Source organism: Lepisosteus oculatus, chromosome 7 (genome assembly GCF_040954835.1).
Source record: "Lepisosteus oculatus isolate fLepOcu1 chromosome 7, fLepOcu1.hap2, whole genome shotgun sequence".
NCBI lineage: Eukaryota > Metazoa > Chordata > Actinopteri > Semionotiformes > Lepisosteidae > Lepisosteus > Lepisosteus oculatus.
This window is the reverse complement of record NC_090702.1, coordinates 8,887,499-8,911,309: the sequence shown is the minus strand read 5'-3', so window position 1 is coordinate 8,911,309 and position 23,811 is coordinate 8,887,499. Positions and strand designations below refer to the sequence as shown.

Genomic DNA, 23,811 nt, shown 5'->3' with positions numbered 1-23,811 from the left:
CAGCAAGTTAACCATTAAAACAAAACTCAATGAATAGATCACAGCACAGAGAGGAAGAAAAAATGCAACAGAACACTTAAACAGGAAAAAAGGAAAATGAAGGCCACTGTATAAGACACTTTGGAAACAAAAGACAACACCAAAAACAAATACAATGCAACCAGGTCTTGGCAAAACAGTTTTGTAACCAAAAAGGCACCAACATGCACCACTTACCACCACTGTTGCTCGTAAGGTTTTTTGGGAAGTTTGTATAGCCAGCAATTTCAACCTTGGCAAATCAATACAGCCATCAACTACATTTCGTCCAGATCAACACCTTCATGCTTCATCTACGTGATCGTTTTCAGACTCCCTGTTCCACTACATCAGAATCCCAGATCACAAGTGATTGATGGCAACCTGGCTGCATGGTGATATACTGCCAGTGGGCTCTTTCTGATGTGACAACATTCCAGCAGGACACTGCACATCCTCACGGCACAAATGTCTTAAAAATTGCTTTTTTGTGTGATGAAAACAGGTGCCCTACTTGTCATACTTGAACACCACATAACATCTGCAGGGTGCCATACAGCATCTTAGGCTCAGAGACCAGTGATTAAGCTCGCACTGGTCTAAGCTCTACAACATGAATGGGACAGAGTCCCACACGACAGCACATGCAAAATGGCGCAAAGCATTACAGATGTACAGCTCATACCACTTCAAGCAGTGGCCCCACATGCTACTAGCCTATCACTTTCACAACAGATCAACCCTGTGGATGACAATAAGCGTAATTAATTTATCCATGTCATAGTGTTTGTGTGAGTGGACATGCTAGAAAAAAGATTGTCGTCATTAACCTAATGATGAGGCTGCGAATCTGCAAAAGCTGTGTATTTAGTGAATGAACAAAGGCATGGTGGTTAACACCACTGCCTCACAATTCTTGGGTCCTGGGTTCGAGTCCAGCCTGGGGTGCCGTCTGTCTGGAGGAACATGTTTCCTCTCGCCTTAAAAAGATATGCTTTGGGTACCATTAACTGGTGTCTCTGACATGCGAGTGTGTGGCTCCAGAATGGAGGGGTTATGTTCCCCATGCTTCTGGAAAGATACCGTGGTACCTTTTGGGGGTACCGAGACCCTCACCAGGAATATGTGGTTTCCTGACAATGGACCAGTGAGTTTCTGATGCTCAAGATAAGGATTGCCCAGGATCTTATCTGGGTAACGGCCTCCTCTCCCTCACCATGACCTGTGCATCACACAGTATCTTGGGTTTCATATGAAAATGCCCGAAATCTTTATTTAGCTTTTGTTTGGTGAAAGAAGACTAACTTAGACTGATCTCCCAATTTAAACAAGTTACAAAAGGCCATTAGGGAGCTTCTCAGTTCTAGAGACAGGAGAAACAGCATAAGAGAGCCTCTTGTGGATTCAAGTTTTGGCATTCAAGATTCAAATCTTGTTTAGAGCAGAAAGAAAAAATGTACATTGCTTATCGAATTAAACTGTTATTACTGTTGCAATTAAATTGCAAGCCAAATCTGTGTTGCATTTTAGATTTTCAGGAACACCCACCTCTCGTCAGGAATATTAAAATACTAGCTCTGGAGTCTTACAATCCCTGATAAGAAGCTACAATAAGACAAATTACACTTAACCTGATTAAATACGTTTGGAAAAGTTTTGATGGGAGTCAAAGTTTTTAAAAAACATGATATGCAATGCAAACATTTTTCATTTGCCTTTTTACAGTTAAACAATCTTTAATGAAAAACTCTCCTGCATTAAATTTGTAATGAAGTTAAAAAAAGAAATCAGCTGTCATGTAACACCTATATTGTACATAGTGTGTTTTACAGTAAATTTCAGAATATATTTTAACAATGAAGATAAGTACTCTCCCACAAAATTAAATAAGAGATGTGTTTATTTTTAAGGCTTTATACCGTTAAAAACAATTAATAATCTGTCAGTTTAGAAGCACTTTACCCTGCCTGTTAACCCTGGCGTTTACTGTAGACCAGCAATGAGACTCTGGGTTTAATGTGCATTATTTGGTTTATAATCTTTGGGTGTTGGTTTATTATCCACACCTGAAGAAGGCTCCACAGCCAAAACATTGTGTTTCTTTGCTTCTCTTTTCAGCATGGAATACACCTTTATTTGTTCCATTATCTGAAAATCACAACATTTAAATACTGATAAAATGAAAATAAATGCAATAATCAAAAATCAATTTCTTTTGAATGTTGTAAAATGTGTATGATCATGGGAGAAGGAACAGGAGACATTTGCACAGACTACATGCGCAAACTACATGAAAGTCTTTAAAAATATGAATGCTTGTATTAATATGAATACACCAGCACCCCCAATCAGTGTTGAAAGGCAATCATCTTATTTGACTTGTCCAATCTGGGACAGACAGAGTCCACTGCAGTTTGGGCAGGTGTTCCAGAAGAATGGATAGTTCTTGCTGTTGTCCTTGTCTACAGAATGCTGTTTCCATCATTTTGTCTCCATATAGTTTCAAAGTAACAAGATTTTTAAAACAAACTCCTTTCTCCATCTGAGGTAGACCTGGATACTCTACATGACAGTCTCCAATACCGACACAGATGTGTGACAATGTTTCACTTCTTCATTTTGGCATTGAGATCATGTTTCAGGCACCTTTTCTACCCTCCTCTTGAGTATATGTCATGGCAGAGCAGGGAGAAAAAGACTTCCAAAGTTTCTAGTCCATCTGATAGAAGCAAGCTTTTCATTGGAGTCATTTTAGCCAAGCAATTCTCTTCAAACCAGTAGGCTTTTAATGTAATTTGCCAAGTCACATCCTCTTACAATGGTTTTCGGAGTATTTTCAGAATGTGCCTTGGTTAAACTACAGCTATTGCAGAATAATTTTCATGTTAAGACAAATGAAACAGTTCTTCCACAACTGGCACCTTTACATCTGCCAGTCATTAGTCATCATGTATCCAATAAAATTTGATCAGGATCAACTTTGCACACCTGAGAGCTCTGGATGCAAGGATAAGGCAACCAAAGAGGACTAGATTCAATAAATATGTATAATAATAATTGCTTACACTTATATAGCACTTTTATACAGTATATATATTTTTTTATATATTAATGTGTTTTTGGGCTCTAAATATCACAATTGGTAATTAAACAGATAGGTTTCAATACCAGACAGCTCTTTCTCCCACCAGTCCAGTAAAGCAAGGTATATTGTATTTTAGAATATTTCCAACTTTGTCATTTTGACAATATGACTAATTAACACAAAATTGATTTTCCTTTTTTTAATCCCTGTTCATTGATTCAGGACTCGGCCCTGTAACTATTTACACTGCCACAAATCAGGGAGAATCCATTTCAGTATTTTTGTCCCTAAAGTTATATTCAATCTGCTGCAGCTTCATTTGCTTCGCCAGTCTGAATTATTAGCAGCAGCTACCAGAACATTTGATATCTATCTGAGCCAGAAGCAGCAGCAGTCCCAGCCCGTGGACTGATCTCTCCAGGTCTCTGAAGCTAACCAAGGCTAAACCTGGTCAGTATTGGGACGGGAGACCTCTGGATAAACAGGTCGCCACTATAATTGGTGTTGGTGCACCAATTGTGTGGTCTTTTCCCCTCTGGACTGTGGTTTTCAAAACAGTGCCCCCATATGGTGACCCAGGATCCTACAGTAAAATGTTCTATCCGTTGGAAGAGGCACATTAAGTCGTAACTACTTGGTTGTTAAAGATTCTGCGGCACTTTTAAGGGTAAGGGCGTTAAGTCAGGTCTTCCGGCAAAACGTCACTCTGGCCTCCCTAAAATTACTCCTTCATTGACTGATGAAGCAATTTCTCACTCTTCTGTCTGTTCTGTAGTGGGGCTGCTGATGTATAATGGCTGCTGCATGTCACCTCTGTGAATGCTGCACCAGTGGTTCCCCCCACCAAATGTAAAACAGTGCGACATTCTTTTGGACAGAGAGAGCTGTATTAACGCAAAGGAATTATCAGTTATCGAAAGGATGCAAAATGAATTCATGAAAGAAGGGGAAATTACACATTGTTTTTAAATTTACTCCTTCAAGGAGAGGCTTTAACTGGGATCCTTTAAATTCTTCACACTTGCACTCATCTTGCATCATCACACTACCATGTGACTATAGCCCGGGGAAACATTCAGGCAGCCAAGGGGCTGTAGTCTCTGTGTGATCAGTGATGCCAAACATTATTCGTCTTTCAGATGCAAAGTTGAGAGTACTGTGCTTCGCTCCTCCTTCCTGCTGTATGCCAACTTGAAACACATTCCTCAACAATGTCCACATCAGATCTGCAAAATGACACAATTACACAAATTCTACACATTTTGCAGAGGAAAAGGAGAGAAGCTATCTGGAGCATGCTGAGCCCTTGCTACAACAGCTAGGACACTGCCAAAAATAGCTGTGATAAGTCCCTAATAGCTTCATTAGATTGAAAGAAGGTTCAAACGAGGTGGCCAGAACAGGCTCGATTAATCACCTTTACATCTTCTCCAGTCTTCCTGCCACTTGAAAATCCCAGTTTCAAAACACACAACTGAGAAAAGAGAGCTGCCTCAGCTCGCGTTAAACTTTTGAAGGCTTGGCTGTTTTTTTTCCCCCTGCCGCTTTCCAATCTCAGAGGTTGCAAGACTGATAAGAAAAACGCGTAACCCAATGGCTAGGACTTTCCATAGGATAAGCTAGACGAAAAGCAGAAGTTATTTGGTTATTCCCCACATAGTGCTGACTGCGGGTTATTAAAGGGCTTAAATTGATTTACACTAAAAAAAGATTTGGTAAATCCATTTGCATCTCAAATGAATACAGAAAGAGGCAAAGTTTTTTTTTCTCTCCTAGATAACAGGAACACAATTAAGGCACAAGCAAACAAACCTGATGTTATGCAGCAGTAAGACCATTTGAAGGCTGCCAGGACAGAGCCCTCTGGCTCTAGCTGTGCTGCTCAGGCAATTCTTGGAATTGTCTAAGCGTTTCAGGACTCCCACTGGTATCCTTCATGGATGAGGAGCTTTAACCACAAGTCAAGCATTTGTCATTTCAAGCGAAGACTCCCGGGCTGGTTGCATGAACTTTGTCTTTTGCTGTAGGCTATATTTCCCTTAGAGCTCTCAGGCAAGACACTGGAAGTAACAGTAAAGTGTGACTAAAAGATTTATAAAGAAATGCTCCTGCAGTGCAGATTAAATTCTCTGTGCAACAGCCACATCCTTTCCATTTCTGAGACTCATGCCATTCTACTTTTTAATATCTTCACAGATCTCAAAAACCGGGATACATGTTCTGTAGCTAATCTACAAACTGCAGCCATGAAAAATGGTGCAAAACATACAACCTTTAAATTGGATCACAAAGACTAGGCAAGGCTATCTATAAAAATGATTTTGGCTACGTCTGTAAAGGTACTGAAAACCAGCAGATAGGTACCTTAACATGTCAAGATCGATTACAATATAGATATTTCCTTCAAAACTTCCTAGTATAACACTTAGCTTTGTCTCCCCCTCCCCCCAGATAACATTTATACTGCACCCAGATACCAAAATCCACATTCTTTGGAAAAATCAGTTCTTCAGATATAAGAAGTTAGTGTTAGGCCACTGGAGAATCTCTTTTTAAACACAAAAAATTAGGTAATAAGATTTTGCAAACTACAACAACAATAAAATGTCTACATTTAATCATACCCATTTTACCAAACAGCTAAATTATGCAGTTTTAACACTTAGAAAAAAAAGCTGCAGATTTTGAACTACTCAGGAAACGTTCACAGGACGCACATGTGAGAAGCCTGAGTTACTACTCATGGCTTACAACAACAAAAGGGGGACGGGAGGGGGGGGTGTCTTTTGACTGACTCACATCTCGCAGACTCACTGCAGCATAATGACCAGATAAGGTCTTAGTGGTCAGCCCTGGACGTCTTTAGCTTAAGAGCCTGACTCAGCGGAGAAGCAATTCTGAGATCAATACCTTGAGAAAAGTCTATCCTTTCTCTTTACTGACAGCTACATCCTATTTGGCCTCAGAGAAAGGGTTGACTCTTCTAGAATAAAAAGATCAAATCCAGCATTCCCAATACTTTAACCAACTAGCCCAGTCCTAATATTCAAATACACCTCAACTTAGGGAAAATCCCAAGAAAGCAAAAACAGCACTTGGATGAAAAAAAAAAAACAGTCATGACGTATCTTTCATCCAGGAGTCAGCCTCATGGGCTTTTCTTCTACTCTAATGCATACAATGGGTCCCTGCGTGTCAAAGGTTATACGTTGGGAATCTTTGGGATGAAAAGCCCTATACAACATGAACATCAAGACCTTTAGCAAACAGATTACCTGTAACATTGATACAACATTTACAAGAATCCAGGTGACCTAAAGCCTGAATAAAAATCTGTGCAATTTAACTGCATTCTCACAGATTTAGCATTTTGCACTTCGGCTTTATAAAGCACTTAAAAAGATTAGCCTAAAGTTAAAGAATAAAAATGACATCTCTTAAACTATAGTGAGCATTGATGGCATCTAATCAGCATAACAGTAGTTCATATGAATAAACATTCTACTGAAATACCGTATCTTCATGTCTCAAAATATCTCCCAAGACAGACATGAAGGTACGATATATTGAACCAACATTTCAACACAAAAGCTTACCCTGAAGAAGGCATGCTTTTGTGCTGAAATGTTGACTCCATAAATAATAAGTAAATGATTGGTGTTTTCCCCAATTTAATTGTGACTTTCTTCAAAAGTCTGAGCAAACGTATTTCAGTTTACTCATCTTTCCAAATCCAGCACACAACAATTATGACAGATTTATTGGTATGATCTGATATTGTGCTCTATTTTCATTTTTGATTTTGTTCTATTATTATGCATATAATTTCTAGAAAACAATTTTCAGAACAGTAATTGTTTTCACATTGCTGTGTGATCCTCTCCAGGTTCTGATACCACCTCACCGAATAGCCTAAGTTCTTCACTATTGCTTGCTCAATTGTTATCACTATGTCACTATATCACTAAGTCTAAAAGGTGTTTCAAATTTTTGGTCTTTCACACAGCACCCTATCCCAAATGCAAAGCAAGCAGAAAGAGCTATAATGGACCTCTGAATAAACCATTCTGGTTGTTATTTTTGTTTTTTTTAAGCCATGCGTCTTGAATCTAAACCCCAGGTAACACCACCAAATTAATTTATTGGCCTCCCGTGTTGTGCAAAATTTCCTCCTTAACATAAATGTTTCCAATTATGTTAACTTGGACTCCATTCCTCCTCACATTATCACATTCACAGAACTCCCAGGATCAAGAAGGACTTATGCCCGTACATTTTAAAATGTTATTTATGGGCAGACGTAAGGACTTCTTCATTATAAGATCAACCAGTGAACACATCTAGAAACTACAGGGATGTGCATTTAACACCAAGACCAGGCATTTCTTTACACAACAAGCTACAGGGAACAAGCAACCCAGACGTATTTTTAAAGCCATTGCCCTGGACTGTTCACAACATAGCTGGATCCGATGCTTCAGATCAATTAGCTAATATCAGCCAAACAAACTAGATGGGCCAAATGGTATACTCTAATGTGTAAACTCTTATGTGAATAAGTTAATGTCCCACAAGTATGATGCACAAGATCACGAACAAAGGAGACTACTCACTGTGGGAATTCCTCCCATTACAGATACACCTGCCTTTGTTCTAATTAGTTACTCTAGTACTCCAGTGAAATGGATAAGACTGCCACTGTATTGCAGCCTCATCTATTACAGGTTTTATAACATGCAGACAATAAAACAACATTGAGCAATATTTCAGACCTGTTATTTTTAGTCAAAGCAAAATAAAATGCAGTGCTTTTCTGCTTTATCAATTCAAACTTTATAAGAGCCTACAGCACATAAAATATAAAGGGAGTCAAGTTGCTGTGCTATGGATGTCATATTTGTTTCTCTGGACTCTCCTCTCCATGTGACGAACACCCTCTGTATTGTCAGAGTTAACACAATCAAGAAAAAATAAATGGAAGAATGAACACAGGACCTTCTGTACTCAACGGAACTATAAGCAAAATCACTATACTAAATGAAAAAACCCCACCCTGCAGCAAATTTATCACACAAAAATGCTTGTTTATAATTCATCGGTGATGGTGGCTCAGTTATTACACACTCAGTCTTTATCTATTGTGTTTTTCTATTTTATTCAGATATTTTCCTCCAGAACAAAACGGCATCATAACAATGTGACACTGACTTTCTGAGATTTCTACTCAGGACAGCACATTAACCTAGGACATTGTCAACTATTCCTCAGATATCAATATGCCAAGACATTCCCAAAGACTAGTGCGATGAAAATGGATCAATGAATTGTAATATTAAAAGCAAACTCAAGGATACAAAGTCACAAAAGCAATGTTTTAGAAGAAATAAAGCAATCCTGGAATAGGCTAATCAACATATATTACACAATCTGTTAGAGAAAAGTGCATCGTTATTCTTTTCTAATTTAATTTGTTTCAATTTCAAATCATCAAGGCACTTTTGATTTTAACTATGCCTTAAAACATTCTTAACCCATTTTTCAGATCTCTAAATTCTGTGCTACTTAGTGCTTTTATAGAGGCTGCTGGATAATCTTTAAATGAGCGTCTGTTTTCAAGATATACTGCATTCATAATGTATTTCTCTACAAAATGAGTGTCCATTAACACCCATTCAGAAATACATCAAATGAAAACACTGGCCTGCTAGTCTGTTATCATTCTGTTATAATAATAGTATGAGCACTAATAAATGTTGCACTTGGAATAATTCCCTGGGTTTTAAGTACCCTGACAAGAAAATGTAATTCCAAATACTTTCTGTAGTTTAACATCACAGAACCAGTGAAATCTGCACAGAATCAGAACCTCAAGACCACGACAGCCAAGTTGCTGCTAAATAACACCGCCAAGCAGACACAGCAAAGACGGGGGCTAAACGTCTATTGAAGTCACTGCTGTTCTAATTAAAGTAATACCACACAGACACCCGCCAGTCTACAACTTTGTCAGTCATATCTGTTAGCGATTAATCTATCAGGCTACATTTAAATGATGTGGTTAGTAGACTGTGCTTTGCGATTTACATCTGACTGATTTCATATCCCAAAATTACATTTTGGTGGCCATATAGAACCCAAGTCGTGCAGGATGTGGTTGACAATGCACAGACACACCTACATATAACTAACTTATGAAAAACAGTTAAAACTATACTCAGCATCTGCTCATCAGTAGATGGTGACACTGTTCAATTCCATCCAGATTAATGACAGACGTGCACATTAATGCCGCTTATTGGAAATGATCGCAGGACAATACAACTCTTACACGTTGTGTTTTTGTTTGTTTTGCTGACCTCAATAATTATAACTGGTCAAGAAGTCGACTGTCGGGCATTACTTAGGAGAACTGACAATGTATAATTATTCAGAGAAACACGCCTCCTCGCGCATTACTCCACGTTGAACGAAGGAAAATCCACAAGAATCTCAACTATAACAGGTAGCCGCTTCGTACAATGCTAAGGTACAATGCCTTTATCATCGACAAACGTATGAGTTACCAAACCGTGTCCTACGTGTTGACAAGTGAACGCTCCTTCACTGGGAGGGGGGTCACATGACAGGACACCCCGCGACGAGGCCTGGGAGGGTCATCAAAGCGGACATAACGTCCCGCGACAGCGGAGACAACGACATTTTTACTCGCCCTCTGCACAAGTCCACTTGCCTTGTAATGGTTGCAGTGAACCCGGGGAACGGCCGATCTACAGCTGAACGTAACGTGACCTTGGATAGTCGGCGCTCCCGATCAGATTAAGATGTTCCTGATCGCCGGGGCTTCAGCTCCGGGTCTGCACAGTCAAGCCATGAGGCGCCGTCCCATTGCAAACGGCAAAATCGTCAGCTACCCCAGCTAACTAACCGCATCACCTTCTTTCGACCACCCTAAATTTATAGAGTCGTGTCATGCGTCACCTTGGATGAGCCTTGGGGAATTAGATTAAGACGTTCCTCTCATCGACATCGCAAAACCAGCAGTTTACAACAGCTGCGATAACACTCACGCAGCCAATTGGAAAAGGGAAATGAGCCCGACCGATATTCAACGGTCTCGCCAAGTTTTATTTCTCAGGTTGGGTTTGTTTTATAACATACGGAGGCATTACGCGCATCATTTTAGTGGGGGGGAAGGGGTAATCGACCTCAAAAATTCGTTTCTGACACCAAGCCTCCTCGGCAAGGGACCTTCAATCATCCACACAATGGGCGAAGCAGCAGAGAGAAAGCCAACTTCACTTGAGCTGAACAGCGTGTGGTGTTTTTCTCCCCTTCCCAATAACAAAGCGATGCTTTGGATTTGGAGAAGGAGGAGGAGGGGTGCTGATGCATGATGTTGACCTTCCTCGTTTTTTCCCCCAAATCTCAGATTTCCTCAGATCTTTCTGGGATCAAGCAACCGTTCTTAACTGGAAGCGTTTTGAACCCTAAACCTAAAATGCAGCTCGACTGCCTTTAAACTTCCTCCCCACTCGTACAGCTAGACGCGATGTAGCGTAACATTAACAGTCAGCCTCTCTACTTGCGGCGCTCGAAGTGTGATCGATTACAACAAAACATCTCACTACAAACACATACAAATGCACACCTTCTCAAATTCAACCCTCAGTTTTGAATCGGGGTGAACTTTAGGTAAGCTTCAAGCAGCATTATGGGCGAGTGAGAAAAACAAGCTCAGCAGGAAAAAGCCTCCTTTTGGAAACGAGATGCATTAATACCCTCACGCACCGTAAACAATGCTCTTAAATTGAGGTCAACTGACCATAAAACTTAAAGGACAGGTGAACTTGACTTTTTCCATAATAATAATGATGATAATGATGCAAGAAATTACAGTCACCTGGCACACATGATCATGCTCAACGAACAACAAGAAACTGAAGTCCGTCTGAAATAAAATCACAGTGTTTCGTTTAAAAAACCGTATGCGCGCAATTGATCCAACATAGTTTCATTTTGTTAGCAAAAATTACAAGTGCTACAATTTTTGGACTGGGGTCGCTTAGCACAGCGATGAAAAACCCATTTAGAATACGAAAACAAACGGACTTCTCACAATCCAACTTTATTTATCAAAACAAACCCACATTATCGCTGTTTAAAAAGACACGAATCAACCAGTAAAACATTTCTGTGTTCTGACGGAACCCATTATACCCTTGTAATCGAAAATCAATTTTGAGGTAAATGTGTTTTAAAAGGGGGATCAAAGAAAATGACCAAAGATCACAAAGAACTTAAACATCAGAACTTTTCATTCATGCATGGTAAAGGGAGGTGGCAACACGGATGGGTATAGTTAAAGTTTAAATCACGCAACCGGAAAACAAATGCACCATCTTAATGAATGAAATAAATCACTGCGCCCTTACCTCAATTTCAAAGTCTGGTAAATTGAAAGCGGTCCTGAATAAGGAGCAGAAATGAGCTATGGCAGGGACTTCCCACCACGAACGGATTTCTTCCACAGAAACTGTACATTCCTGGGACATTTTCCAAAGGTGCGAGGTATATATTATTTTACATCAGTGGGGGAAAAGGTGGCTTGCGATTTTTTTAAAAGTTTTCTTTTGCTTGGAAAAAAAAAACTTATCTTTAAAGAAACCAAAGTTGTTGTTGCATCAAGTCAGTTGCCATTGCAACCTGGAGAGTACTACAATCTGCTTCAATCTGAATTTCACAAGTAGGGAACAGATGGGGGGGAGCTACCATCTCAGTAGAGTAGGGGGAGTTGCCGTTAAACCCAGTGTGTCCTTGAGTGCAGTCAGCCTGGAGTTCTTATACAGTAGCATCTCCGCTGTGATCTACAACGAAATGTCCTCTTTCAAAAAAGCTTTGCTTGATTGTACCTCTTCGGTGTAGCGAGCTCCGCGTTGTTTTGTGAAACTTTTCCCCCCGACTCGGCTCTGTAGTCGAGGACCCAGTTAAAGGGAATGCTTGCAAGGGTCCCTGTGTGAGCTTGAAAGAAGCGCTCGTGCAGAGTGGGCACATGGAGGTATCCTGTAGCGTGGAGCATCCAGAGAGGGAGCGCAATCACATTATCTTAGTACACACTGCTGGGGGTGGGAAAGGGGGAGAAGCTTGGCGGACAATGATAAGCCGCGATGGCTGTTTTTTGTGTGGGGGGTGTAGCTACGGTGTGGACCGGTTTAACACCCACAACATAAACCTTTCTAGCCTGTCTCCCCCTATTAAACAATAACACATAACATTAAGTGCAAAGAAAATTTCAAAGTTAAAAGCAGAAGATTCGGTGTCGGTAAAGGAGCTGAGAGATTTTTGTTTTGTGTTGAGCAGTGTTGCCTGTAGTATGCCGAGTCGCACACAGTATTTTAGTAGACAAAGGAGGTCAGTCATTTCTTAGATTGCTGTCAAAACCTTATATGAGCACAGAGAACGTGAAGTATTTCTATATTTGCGTGTCTGAGTTTAGACTTAAATACTTACCATTTTGACAGTTCACAGCACTTTGTAAATTTAACGTCCTTAAAGAATTGTATTATAGAAAGATGTGTTGTCGATTCAAATTCAAATCTGTGATATTAATGAATAAAAAACTCGTTAAATGCTGTTGTAGATATTTGATGCAAGAGTCGGATTTAACTTTGCCTCTCTTGCGCTCGCCTAAATTCATACCAATGTTTTGACCTGACATCTTTAATATTTATTAGTGTTTTTACGGCGCTCAGCTTTTTCGTGATTTACAGCGCCTCCTGGCGTAAAAGAGGTAGACATGTACATAACGTTCCACTAGAAAAACCCAACACTATTATGATAATCTCTTAACTGTTAAATTCAGTTTTTTGTATAAATTGAATTCACAATGAAGTGCCACGAAAAACTTTACCAGTCCTTGTTTTGCGTGTAAGGACAGACAATGCAGTACATATCACTAACCCTGTATGTCGAATATACACGATTTACTGAGTTTTCTTGTTCTGACAAATTACATTTGAGTTCTAACTCATTTTTCAGAGCGAAATCAGTTCTGTATCCATTCCTTAATCTTTTAATTTTCTTTCTTGTTTTTGTGACTGTGCCAAACATGCGAGGACCCTACAATTGTACAAGATAGGTGTGCTTGGCGTACACATGGAAACAACCAGCTTTATGTATAAGCTTTTGCTATGTCAATTCTGTATATATTCAAGCATCTATAATAAATGTATGAATTTACTTTTTTACTTTCATCATTCAATAAACAGTGGGTTTAAATACAGTGTTAGACTCGTTTCTCCCACGTGAGATGGGGCATCACATTTCAGTTTGACTCAGTTTTGGTTTAATTACATTGTTGTTTTGTTAACCCGCACACTCGCGGCTGTGACATCTGCCAAGGTAGATGTTGCGATGGGCATCAGTCTCCAGAGATAACAGGGCCCTGCGCTGAGCTGTTGCTAGGCGACCGAGAACCCAATGGTGTCCACAGAGACATACCTTGGCCCAAAGTGCATTTCTCATCCATCAACCCCTCACGCCTTCTGTGGAGCTATTTCATGGTTCTTCGGGACTTGAATGTCAAACATGTTTGACTCATTTTGTTGGGCTTCAGTCCCTGGCCTAACGAAAGATGGACGCTTAATTGAAAGAAAAGGAACACCGAAGGTAATTATTAGCCCCACGATTATTTAGATGACCTTTACCCACAGAGACCTCCATTCAAGATGCAATTAACAGAACTGCACCATATGCGTGGTGGAAGGTTACATGGAGTGTAACAAAATGTTTAAAAATATAAAATCTAATATATTGCAAGAAAGAAATAGCAGGAAGAGAACTGAACTGGATTCTTGTCTAGCTTTTACTGTAGTTTCTAATACGGCAGGTAGATTATAGACACAGTAAACCATTTTACATTCAGTAACAGGTTTTTTAGGAAGAACTAAAAACTCGCTGAGGAATATTAATTAACATATTGTACCGACTGTTTAGTTTGAGATGAGTTTCAAAATCAGGTTCATCCACGGCATTTGTAAGAAATGGTACCGATAATATTGAATCATTTTGCTATCCTGGGCCGATGTACAAAATGAAAAAAAGTGAACTCTTGATGTTTGACAGTTTGAGTCTGTGTGCTGTGTGTGAAAAAAAGCTTCTGGAAGGTAACAGTCTAGTGTGAGTTTTCTTTCAAACCATGGAGTGGCGGTGCCACACAATTTAGCTACTCACGGAGGGATATTACAATGGTAATTTGAAGCCTTTACCTTCGTTGCCTGTGGTTTCTGCACAAACTTTTTTCCCAAAGTTCATTTACTTTTTATACGAGAGCTGGATAAAAGCTCGGGCTTCTATCGTTACACATAACCCTCTGTACCACCCAGACCCTGGGGAATGTCTCCTTTGAAGCATCCTCTCTGTTTTTCTCCCCCAGTCCTCCCTGGGTAAAGACTGAGGAGGAGGCTGTTTGTAATTTGACACTTGCTACACTGGGGAAAACAGTCAACCACTGCTGCAGCTGGAATACATTAGGTGGGCTGGCTTCTCATTGGCTCTGCCTGAGAGGCACAGGCTTAGCTGCTATTCAAGACAAGTCCGCCTCTTTCACAAGGGACTGTGCATAATGCTCAAATCGGTCTTGGAGTGTACAAAACAGCAACTGTTAAAAGAAGTTCAGCACCATAGGGAGGGCACGAAATGAACAGTAATTTGAAAAACAACACAGCTACTCTTTACAGAGGAAAAAAGCAGAGTAGGTGACCAATTAATGGCATGCCACATTTGTAACATTGTTGTTATGGTGTTCAGTTTTCAAATGTTTAGTGTTTGAGAAGAAGTTTCCAACTGGTTACAAGAAGAAAAGAAAAACACTGGTTAGCCTCTGAATGAAGACAAAAATAGAACCTTTAGGGTTTTGTGTTTTAACACTGTCATGAGCTGGGAAATCAGATATTTATTTATTCACCAAACATATTATTATAATTGCATTTGTTTCTATGCAAACTACTTCCGACCTTCTACATTATTGTATTAATTAACACTGAAATGCAGTGTTTGCTTTTTAATTTTCATGAAAGTAATACTGTACATTTGCATTCTGACCTTAAGCAAAAACAGCCAAAAGAAAATACATCTTTCCCTTATAAAACACATCAGTATGGTCACTTAGAACGGTTCTTTAGATATTGCATAAAATTCAACTCTTAAACACGTTTTTTTTCTTGCACAAAAGGTGTTTCATGCATTGGTAGCTCTGCTTCTTCCGTCATCAGCCAATTTAAAGAGGGTTTTAGTATTATTATTGTCAAATACACAGCTGCTCACATTTATCAACCAAAAAAAAAGTCAGGAATGGAAGAAAATTCTTTCAATGGCAGAAAATAATTTCAATTCTTTCAAATAATTTCTGAAAAACAGGTGTCACCAAAATATTCAGTTCATTTGGCTGCTGCTTTTTTCCAGTGTGAGTTCTCTAATAATACATTTGCAATATTTATTATACATATTGGTATGTGCCAATTAAAAAAAAAAACTTTAAGAGTGTAATTTTAAGTAGATCAGTCTAACAGACATGGAGGATAAATGCAGTTCTTTATATTAAACAGTGAATAAATCTATACAAAGTCACAGGTAAGCATGTATGTGAGGCACACAGCATAGCAATTTTTTAGTCATGCAAGTGAAAAAAACAGATCAGTTGGAAGTACTTCAAATCTATGTCTCGGTTTGATATGGCAGTGGTAATCTCATAGTTTTTAAATATGTTGAATAAAATAACCCACTAATGTATTTTACAGTTAAACTGTATGTAAATATATGTACAGCATTTGTTCTATATAAACATCATAATTGTAAAGTTGGATTACTTTATTCAAAATAATAGAAAATAGTTAAATGTAAGCATGCTCCTTTCAGTTACAGTAGTTACATCAAGCACACGGGCCCCAAAATCAGTATAACTTATCAAGTTCCTGTTTCCAATGATAATACCTCTCAAGTATTATTCATTTATACCCCAGGAATAATCAAATACGCGAACCTTTAAACATTTTTTTTATTAAAGGACTGGTGAAATCATCTCAATATATACATATATAACAGTATATAATCTCTGTATAGGTTGCATATATTCTCCATTACTGTCCACATTTGAAGTCCAGTCTCAGGCAAGAGATAAAACCGCGAGATACTTTTAAAATCACTGAACAGCTTACGAGTCCAAAAGAGAGTGAGAACAGTACTTTAATGAAGATACAAAAGTGAGTATTTGTGAACGGCCCCTTAGTTGGATTATGCTCTCCAAGAATATATCTACTTGACTACGGTTGCTTGCTCATATTGTTAGACCGAAAGGGAGTGGACAACATATCCTGTGCAAGAGATGAACTGAAAAGGGGTAAGTGCTAAAAAATCATCTTAATAAAAACATTTTTATAAAAACAAAGAAAGGTATTTTTCACAATGTAGTTGAAATGAATATGCACAAGAATGTAGGCATACTTACTTTTATTCCTAAACTTAAAAAACTGATGTCTTATTTTTCTGAAAGCACAGCTAAAGCATAACTGGCTTGAAAGAAATTCTTAAAGCATTTTTGTGCCTTCGCAATACCGCTGGGAAAGTCAGAGAGACTGGGACAACTACAACTCCATTAAAGGCCAGTTTCTGGGAAGTATCAAAGCAGTTTAAGAGTCTGTGACCAATTATATATCTACCCAGACACAACCATTGTATAAAAATAATTTAGTATTATAGATAATGATGAATAAAAAAGCGTAGAAAGAGTTTTGCTTTTTGTGATTTGTTTACTAATCTTTTTTATTTATACCTGGAAAAACTTAGAAGCACTGAATGGAGAATCTACATTACTGGAAAAGTCTTTTTTTATTGATAAATTAAAAGCAGGTTGCCCAAAACTGATTTTCCAACTCGGTTTTTGTCACACTCCTAGATGTCCTGACCGAATCGGGCGTGTGTCAGGCAGTAGAAATCAGTGTATCAGAAAAGGGCAGGTTATGATGCATCAGGCTGGAGAGGCTATATAAACGTTACCTAAATACTACTGAGCTCAGTGTCTTTTGGATTTCATTTCAACTCTGGGTATTCATACAAATAATTATTTACAAAATCGTTTAATAATTTTTTAAAGACTTTTCAGGTTTGTGATTTTTTTAACAATAAATGATAACTAAGAGTAAATAAAACACAACTTTAGTGCTTCACAAAATCAGGAAAGGAAATGCTTTTTTAAATTAATGTATATCAAAAGTCCAATTCTGGTCCTGAAGGGTTTTAGTGTGCGTGTGGATTTTCAAGGTCTCTTGAAAGAAACATTTATACCATTAAATCTCATCCAGTTAAGCTGCTAACCAGCTGGTTTAGCTCTTTAAGAGCTGGGATGGAATGAGGAGCCAGCAGACACAAGGGCCTTCCAAGACCAGGACAGGACAGTGTGAGTCGAAGGTCCCCAATCCTAAAGGACCTGTGTGCTTTTGAACTCCAACTATGCCCTTAATAACCTGAACTGGCTCATTATTGGTTTGTTTGATTCAGTTTACCAGCCTCTTCCAGCTCTTAAGGGGATAGTTCTGGTACTAAGAGCTAGGAAACCTGTAGACACACAGGCCCTCTGGGATCTGGATAGAGGACCCCTGGTCTGAGCCTTATTTTCCCTGTTGAAATGGAAAGGTTTCTTTTGCCTATCTTGTCTGAAAATATTTACACCTTTGTGATGTATACTGCCCTGACTTCTTCCGAAGATTTGATAAGTGGTATCTGTTACAATTATAAGTTGTTGCACTTGTTACAGGTTGTCCAGGTTAAATTGAAAATGCAAGAATGCAAGTCAGTAGTGGAAATTCAGCTTGACATTTTGAATTATGGCATTATTTATAGCAGTATTTACAGGTTGATGGCAGTTTGCATAATGTGTGTTTAGACTGAAATATGGTTTAACCAAAGTTAATGTGGTTGGAAGTGAAAGGAAATCTATAGCAATCTGATTGTCTGAAGATAGATACCCTGGTATCTGACTAACCTTAACATCCCAATCAATCAAACAGTCAATCCATCAATAAACAACTTTGTACACAACGCTGTCTGCATAATAGTATCTATTACATTAAAAAACACTGAAATGAGTCTCTGTGCCGCATGAACTGTAGGTGTGTGTTCTAGTTCACAGGGGGCTATTTTACTGTTTTCCTTAATTACTAACATTTTACTAATTTAAATTAACAGCACTATTTCTAAAAGTTCTGCATGAATGAACACTGCTGGAGTAAAATATTCTTTTTGTTTCTTTTTAATTCACACAGAGGCTGAAGGGAATTGACTGTCAACATATTCATTCCCTCTTATTTAATGTTATGTAGAAGTTTACCAAAGTGAGGGTTACAATGTTTACTTTTTTTCTAAGTTGACAAACTGTGTCTGTATCCCTTAAAAGAGTGTCTTATTCTGCAATGTATTCAATCCAGCCCAATGCGATAATTGAACAAAAAAGAACATTGTGTGTGACATTTCTTAATTAATTATCAGTTTAGCAATAAAGGAACTAGCTGGAGCAAAAAGGGTATAGAATGGAATCCCTTGTTTGCTGTATTAAAACATGTATTCTGCTATACCATGGTCTAACCATGCATTTATATTTGCTTTGTTGAAGTTTCCCAAGTGTTCATATTACGATCTGCCATTTTCATATATGTTTTTCCCACATTTAGTTCTCTTCCACCATGTCTCTACCACAGTTAACATTCAGACAGTACAGCCTCTTGTCGGAGACCAGTGTTTGTGTGCATAGTTTTTGAAAATCAGGAATGATGACAGGTATGTTGTGAATGTAAGGAAATATTTCTTCAGCACAAGAAGCAAAAGTTGATTAGGTGCATGCAAGCATGATGAGAGGCAAAAACCACAACGAATACTTCCTTTTGTCCTTCAGATCCCAACTGCAAATTAATTTGCCTCATTTACTGGCTTCTTGGCTTTTCTAAATTCGATCTGTTTTAGGTTTGCCAGTTCCAGATTAAACTGACAAGATAAGTTTTTGTTTCCACAATGCCTCTGAATTGAACTAAGTGAATAGGGCTGATTCTTATCCCAAATAATTCATACTGAACTTTTTCTAAAATCCAAATCAGAACAGCATGTAACCAACAAAAGGAAGGTTTATAGTAAGCTAAAAGCTTTTTTTCAAGTAATGTAAAGCCAGATTTTTATTTCATTCATCACAAACCATAGCTCATATCTCAGGATTCACATGCAAATAATATGCAGATAGATGTAAATCACTATTTTTCTTCTCACATGGTATGCTCAGAGGAAACTTTTGTTGGTTAAAAATGAGCAAGACAAATTGTTTAATCGTGTTTCGGTTATACCATAGAGTAAAGGCAAGTTGAAAAACAAGCGCCCGTGCTAATCTGTTAAGCAGTTAAGTGTCCTGTTTAATGACTGCTATTACTTTGCTCAGTGAAGTGATAAAAGTCCAGTGCCAATTAATATATGTTAATTAATTGTATGCAGTCAATGTGCAAAATATATCCATATCATTTTTCAAAATGAAAGTTTTACCAACAAAATCAGATTTTACACTAAGCTACATTTGTTTTCTTCAAGTTATGTCAAAGTTATGTTAAAACATTTTTAGATATCACTCAGCTCATATCCCAGAATTCTCATTTAGAAATAATAGTGTAATAATAACTATATAAGATATATAACATTATAAAATTATAAAATAACTTTATAACCAAGATAGTGTAAATAACTACAGTATATGTATTTCCTATGCATCCCCAACTTCCGAGCAGTTTGGAAATTGAAGTTGTCAATCCTCTTGGATCTTGGCTAAGGTGTTCATAACAGCACAGGAACATGTCCTTGGAAAAATGCGCATCTCCATTTTGATTTTGCACTGTAAGTGCCATGGCACCTCCGGTTGAGATAGTGTGAGGGGAGGACTCACAGGGGTTTATTTAATCTATAAGCTCAAGGCTGAGGAAACCCAGGTTAACCCTTTCCTACCCCCAACCAAACAACTGTCCAAGCTGCACTGCTTGAGTACATCTGCCATCAGACTTTCAGCTACCAGTGTCTGCACTACTAATATATCACTCAACACTATTGCATCAGGTGTGCGTAGTCCTGGTTCCAGACTTTGCCTGACTGGGTAATTTATTCCCAGTAAAGACCTTTTATCTTGTTGTCTGTGCCATTAAATGCATGCTTTATAATGTTTTATACGTGAATTAATTGTTTTTGATAATAAACAAATATGTATTTGATAAAAATATATGGGGACTGGTTGTGTTAAATGAAGGCATGGAGTGTTTCTTAACACATTCTTTGAGTGACATTAATATTATTAATATTAGAAACTTATAGGTTCTAACTTAACTTCATAATAAAGTTAAGTTAGAAGCATCAAGACATGATTAAAACGATGTCTTGATGGTGACAATTCTATGATTAAAAGAATACAACAGTATCCGTACATTTTACTTGATACTGTGCTTCAGTATTTCATACTATTCCAGTAGAATTACAATCTGTGCTCTGGGCTTCTAAATAATAATAATAATTGCTTACACTTATATAGCGCTTTTCTGGACACTCCACTCAAAGCGCTTTACAGGTAATGGGGACTCCCCTCCACCACCACCAATGTGCAGCATCCACCTGGATGATGCGACGGCAGCCATAGTGCGCCAGAACACTTACCACACATCAGCTATCAGTGGGGAGGAGAGCAGAGTAATGTAGCCAGTTCATAGAGGGGGGATTATCAGGAGGCCATGATTGGTAAGGGCCAATGGGAAATTTAGCCAGAACGCCGGGGTTACACCCCTACTCTTTTCAAGAAACGCCATGGGATTTTTAATGACCACAGAGAGTCAGGACCTCAGTTTTACATCTCATCCTAAGGACGGCGGCTGTTTTACAGTATAGTGTCCCCGTCACTATACTGGGGCATTAGGACCCACATGGACCGCAGGGTGAGCGCCCCCTGCTGGCCCCACTAACACCTCTTCCAGCAGTAACCTTAGTTTTTCCCAGGAGGTCACTTATCCAGGTACTGACCAGGCTCACACCTGCTTAGCTTCAGTGGTTGCCAGTTGTGAGTTGCAGGGTGATATGGCTGCTAAATGTCCCAACCCCTCTAGCGTCAGCATGTCTAGAGTGAAAAATCAGAATCCTTTTTTTACATTTAGCTTTTTTAGATTTTTATATTGCAAGGCATAAAAGATCTGCCAACTCAAACAATGCTGGAATGCAAGTGCAAATGCAGCAAATATTTCATCTTGCTAATGCTGGTCAGTTTCCTAAGGTGACCAGATTGTTATATTGTATAAAATGACCTCTGTCTGTGGTATACAATATTTATATTGGTTTTTCACAGGGTATTCCAGGAGGTGTTTGGACCTGGTGTTGTATCGAAGAAGGACCGGGTTTCCAAAACCTCATAAAGTATCTGAGTATTTTTTGATCTTCATAACAATTGCAATGGCAGACCAAAAACTAAGGTAGGCCATTGTTTTTCTATTTCCATCCTTGTCCAACATGTATAATTCACTTAGGTTCACATACAGCTAACCACAATGAGATGACAATGCGAGTATTTTACTTCCACTTCAGAGTATTATTATTTGTATCAGTATTAGTATTGAATTAGGCTGAGATCATCCATGGTTCGCTAGAATCTACTATGGATCAGAACTTCTATGGCAATATTTAGGGCCAGTTTTTCTCCTCAGCCACCCAACTTGGGAACATACTTTTTTCACTGTATTTGACCCCAAAAAAATGGTGTGTGTAGTTTTCCATGTAGTGATAACAGTAATTCTTAGCCATTATAAATTAGTGATTACCAAATACTACACAGTACTGTATAGGTATCAACCTCAGGTCTCAGGGAGAGTTGGTTTCAATTTATTCAGTAGACCTTTTTTATCCAAAGTGACTTATACTATTGCCTGTTTATTCAGCAAGGTATTTTAATGCGGCTATCTGAGTATAGTGTCTTGGTAAAAGGTACAACAGCAGTGCCTCACCCATGATTTAAACTCAAAGCCTTGCACACTGCTGCCTGAATTGGTGACATATTTAAAAAAAATCACTGTTCTATTCATTTATGAGTCACAGGCTCTGTAGAAACACATCACATGATGTACGATACATGAAAAACAAAGTTAACATAACATAATAAACAAACATGCTGCTATTCAAGCACAGCTTGGTAAGTTTGATATATTTATATTTAAAAAATAGAATACATTTTAATGGTCTTTAGACCAGAACTTGGGCCTTCTACCTATATGTGTTTCACAGGTCAGCATCCCAGGGAAGTCAAACCCAGACTCAGAGAGGTTGCCGGGGCCTCTGGTTTTGTTCCAGCTCAAGCGTGCAGCTAATTTATTTTATTGATGTTTTTTAGGTTCAAGTGGACACATAATTTTTATATTTTTCCATTTATAATCCCAAGTATTTTTGAATTGCATGTCATCCTACAGTATGTTATGGTTTAAACTAAAAATAAATGTTTAAGAAATACTGGAAAAACATATGTCATCACTTAACATCAGGTGAAGTCAAGAGCATGTCTCCTATAAACTGATTTTTTAAAATTGCACTTGTCTTGAGGACACATAATGTTTCCAGAGAAAGAGAATCCCCTGTTATTGACATCTGTTATCTGTTCCCTTCAGTCTCCCAGCAAAGCTGATTAACGGCGGAGTGGCTGGGCTGGTGGGGGTGACTTGTGTGTTCCCCATTGATCTGGCCAAGACTCGACTTCAGAACCAGCAGGGACCACGCCTCTACACCGGCATGTGGGTACACGAGCATTGTGGGTAACTGGTGTCTGCGGTTCACAGGGTCGAAGGTCACTCTTCAGCCTGTTCCACGCAGACAGGAGGGCCAGAGTTTGGAGGAGGAGGTGTTGCATTTCTTTTTCCATCATTATATAAACTAGAGATTTTTTTAAATTATTTGGAAAGTCTTCTTAATGGTATTTAATGGTTTACTTATGATAATCATCATCTTATGCAATTGGCTTGCTTTATGTATTTTGGAGAACATTTTTTATAAAAATATGAATATCAAGACATGTTCATCTAAATACTGTAAACAAGAGGTAAATTGTAGATTAATGTTGTTCACTGTGGTGTTGTCTGCCCAGATAAGGACATGCTTTTTGTACAGCTCAGGGATAAAATTTGATGCAGCACCACCATTGATAGCTCCTGTTTCGTACTGCACCACAGCCTGTGTTGGAAAGGTTTGTCATCTTGATTTCCCTAATGTTGGCTTGTTAATCAGGGTTTGTGGGTAATGGGATGGGAGGTGGGAGGGAATGTAGTCAGGAGTGCTATCATGGGCTGTAGCATTTGTTTTTGGAAGTGCTCCAGAGATGTTATCAGCTTATTGTATTAAGCTGTAGGAAAGTGACTATATTGACTAGGTTCCATTAGCACTAGTTAGAGGTGGAAGTGAAGTACTGACTGGAACCCAAAGTACAGGATTGTTTAATTGAGTGGATAAAAATAGTGTCTCTTCGGCAGTTAAAATACAAATACAAATTCAAATTTCAAATTCAAATGAGCTTCGTTGACATGATCAATGAATGACAGTGTTAAAGCAGAAACAATAAACAGAAAAATTACAGACATTTACAGGATAAACATATTAATGGCCACATGAACATTTAC

At 38.5% G+C, this 23,811-nt stretch overlaps 2 protein-coding genes across 5 annotated transcripts in view; one reads left to right on the top strand and one right to left on the bottom strand.

The window, feature by feature from the left end:
• cecr2 (CECR2 histone acetyl-lysine reader) overlaps nt 1-11,952 on the bottom strand; it is an 82,401-nt gene extending 70,449 nt beyond the window's left edge. For all 4 annotated transcript variants that reach the window (XM_015353102.2, XM_015353104.2, XM_015353105.2 and 1 more), the window contains exon 1: nt 11,536-11,952. In XM_015353102.2, the coding sequence (XP_015208588.2) occupies nt 11,536-11,655 (120 nt within the window). In that variant the 5' untranslated portion in view covers nt 11,656-11,952. The remainder of the gene's footprint in view (nt 1-11,535) is intronic.
• Nucleotides 11,953-16,420: 4,468 nt separating this feature from the next.
• slc25a18 (solute carrier family 25 member 18) overlaps nt 16,421-23,811 on the top strand; it is a 28,623-nt gene continuing 21,232 nt past the window's right edge. Inside the window, exons 1-3 of the mRNA XM_069192124.1 lie at nt 16,421-16,496; nt 21,504-21,627; nt 22,810-22,932. Coding sequence (XP_069048225.1) covers nt 21,608-21,627; nt 22,810-22,932 — 143 coding nt within the window. The 5' untranslated portion in view covers nt 16,421-16,496; nt 21,504-21,607. The remainder of the gene's footprint in view (nt 16,497-21,503; nt 21,628-22,809; nt 22,933-23,811) is intronic.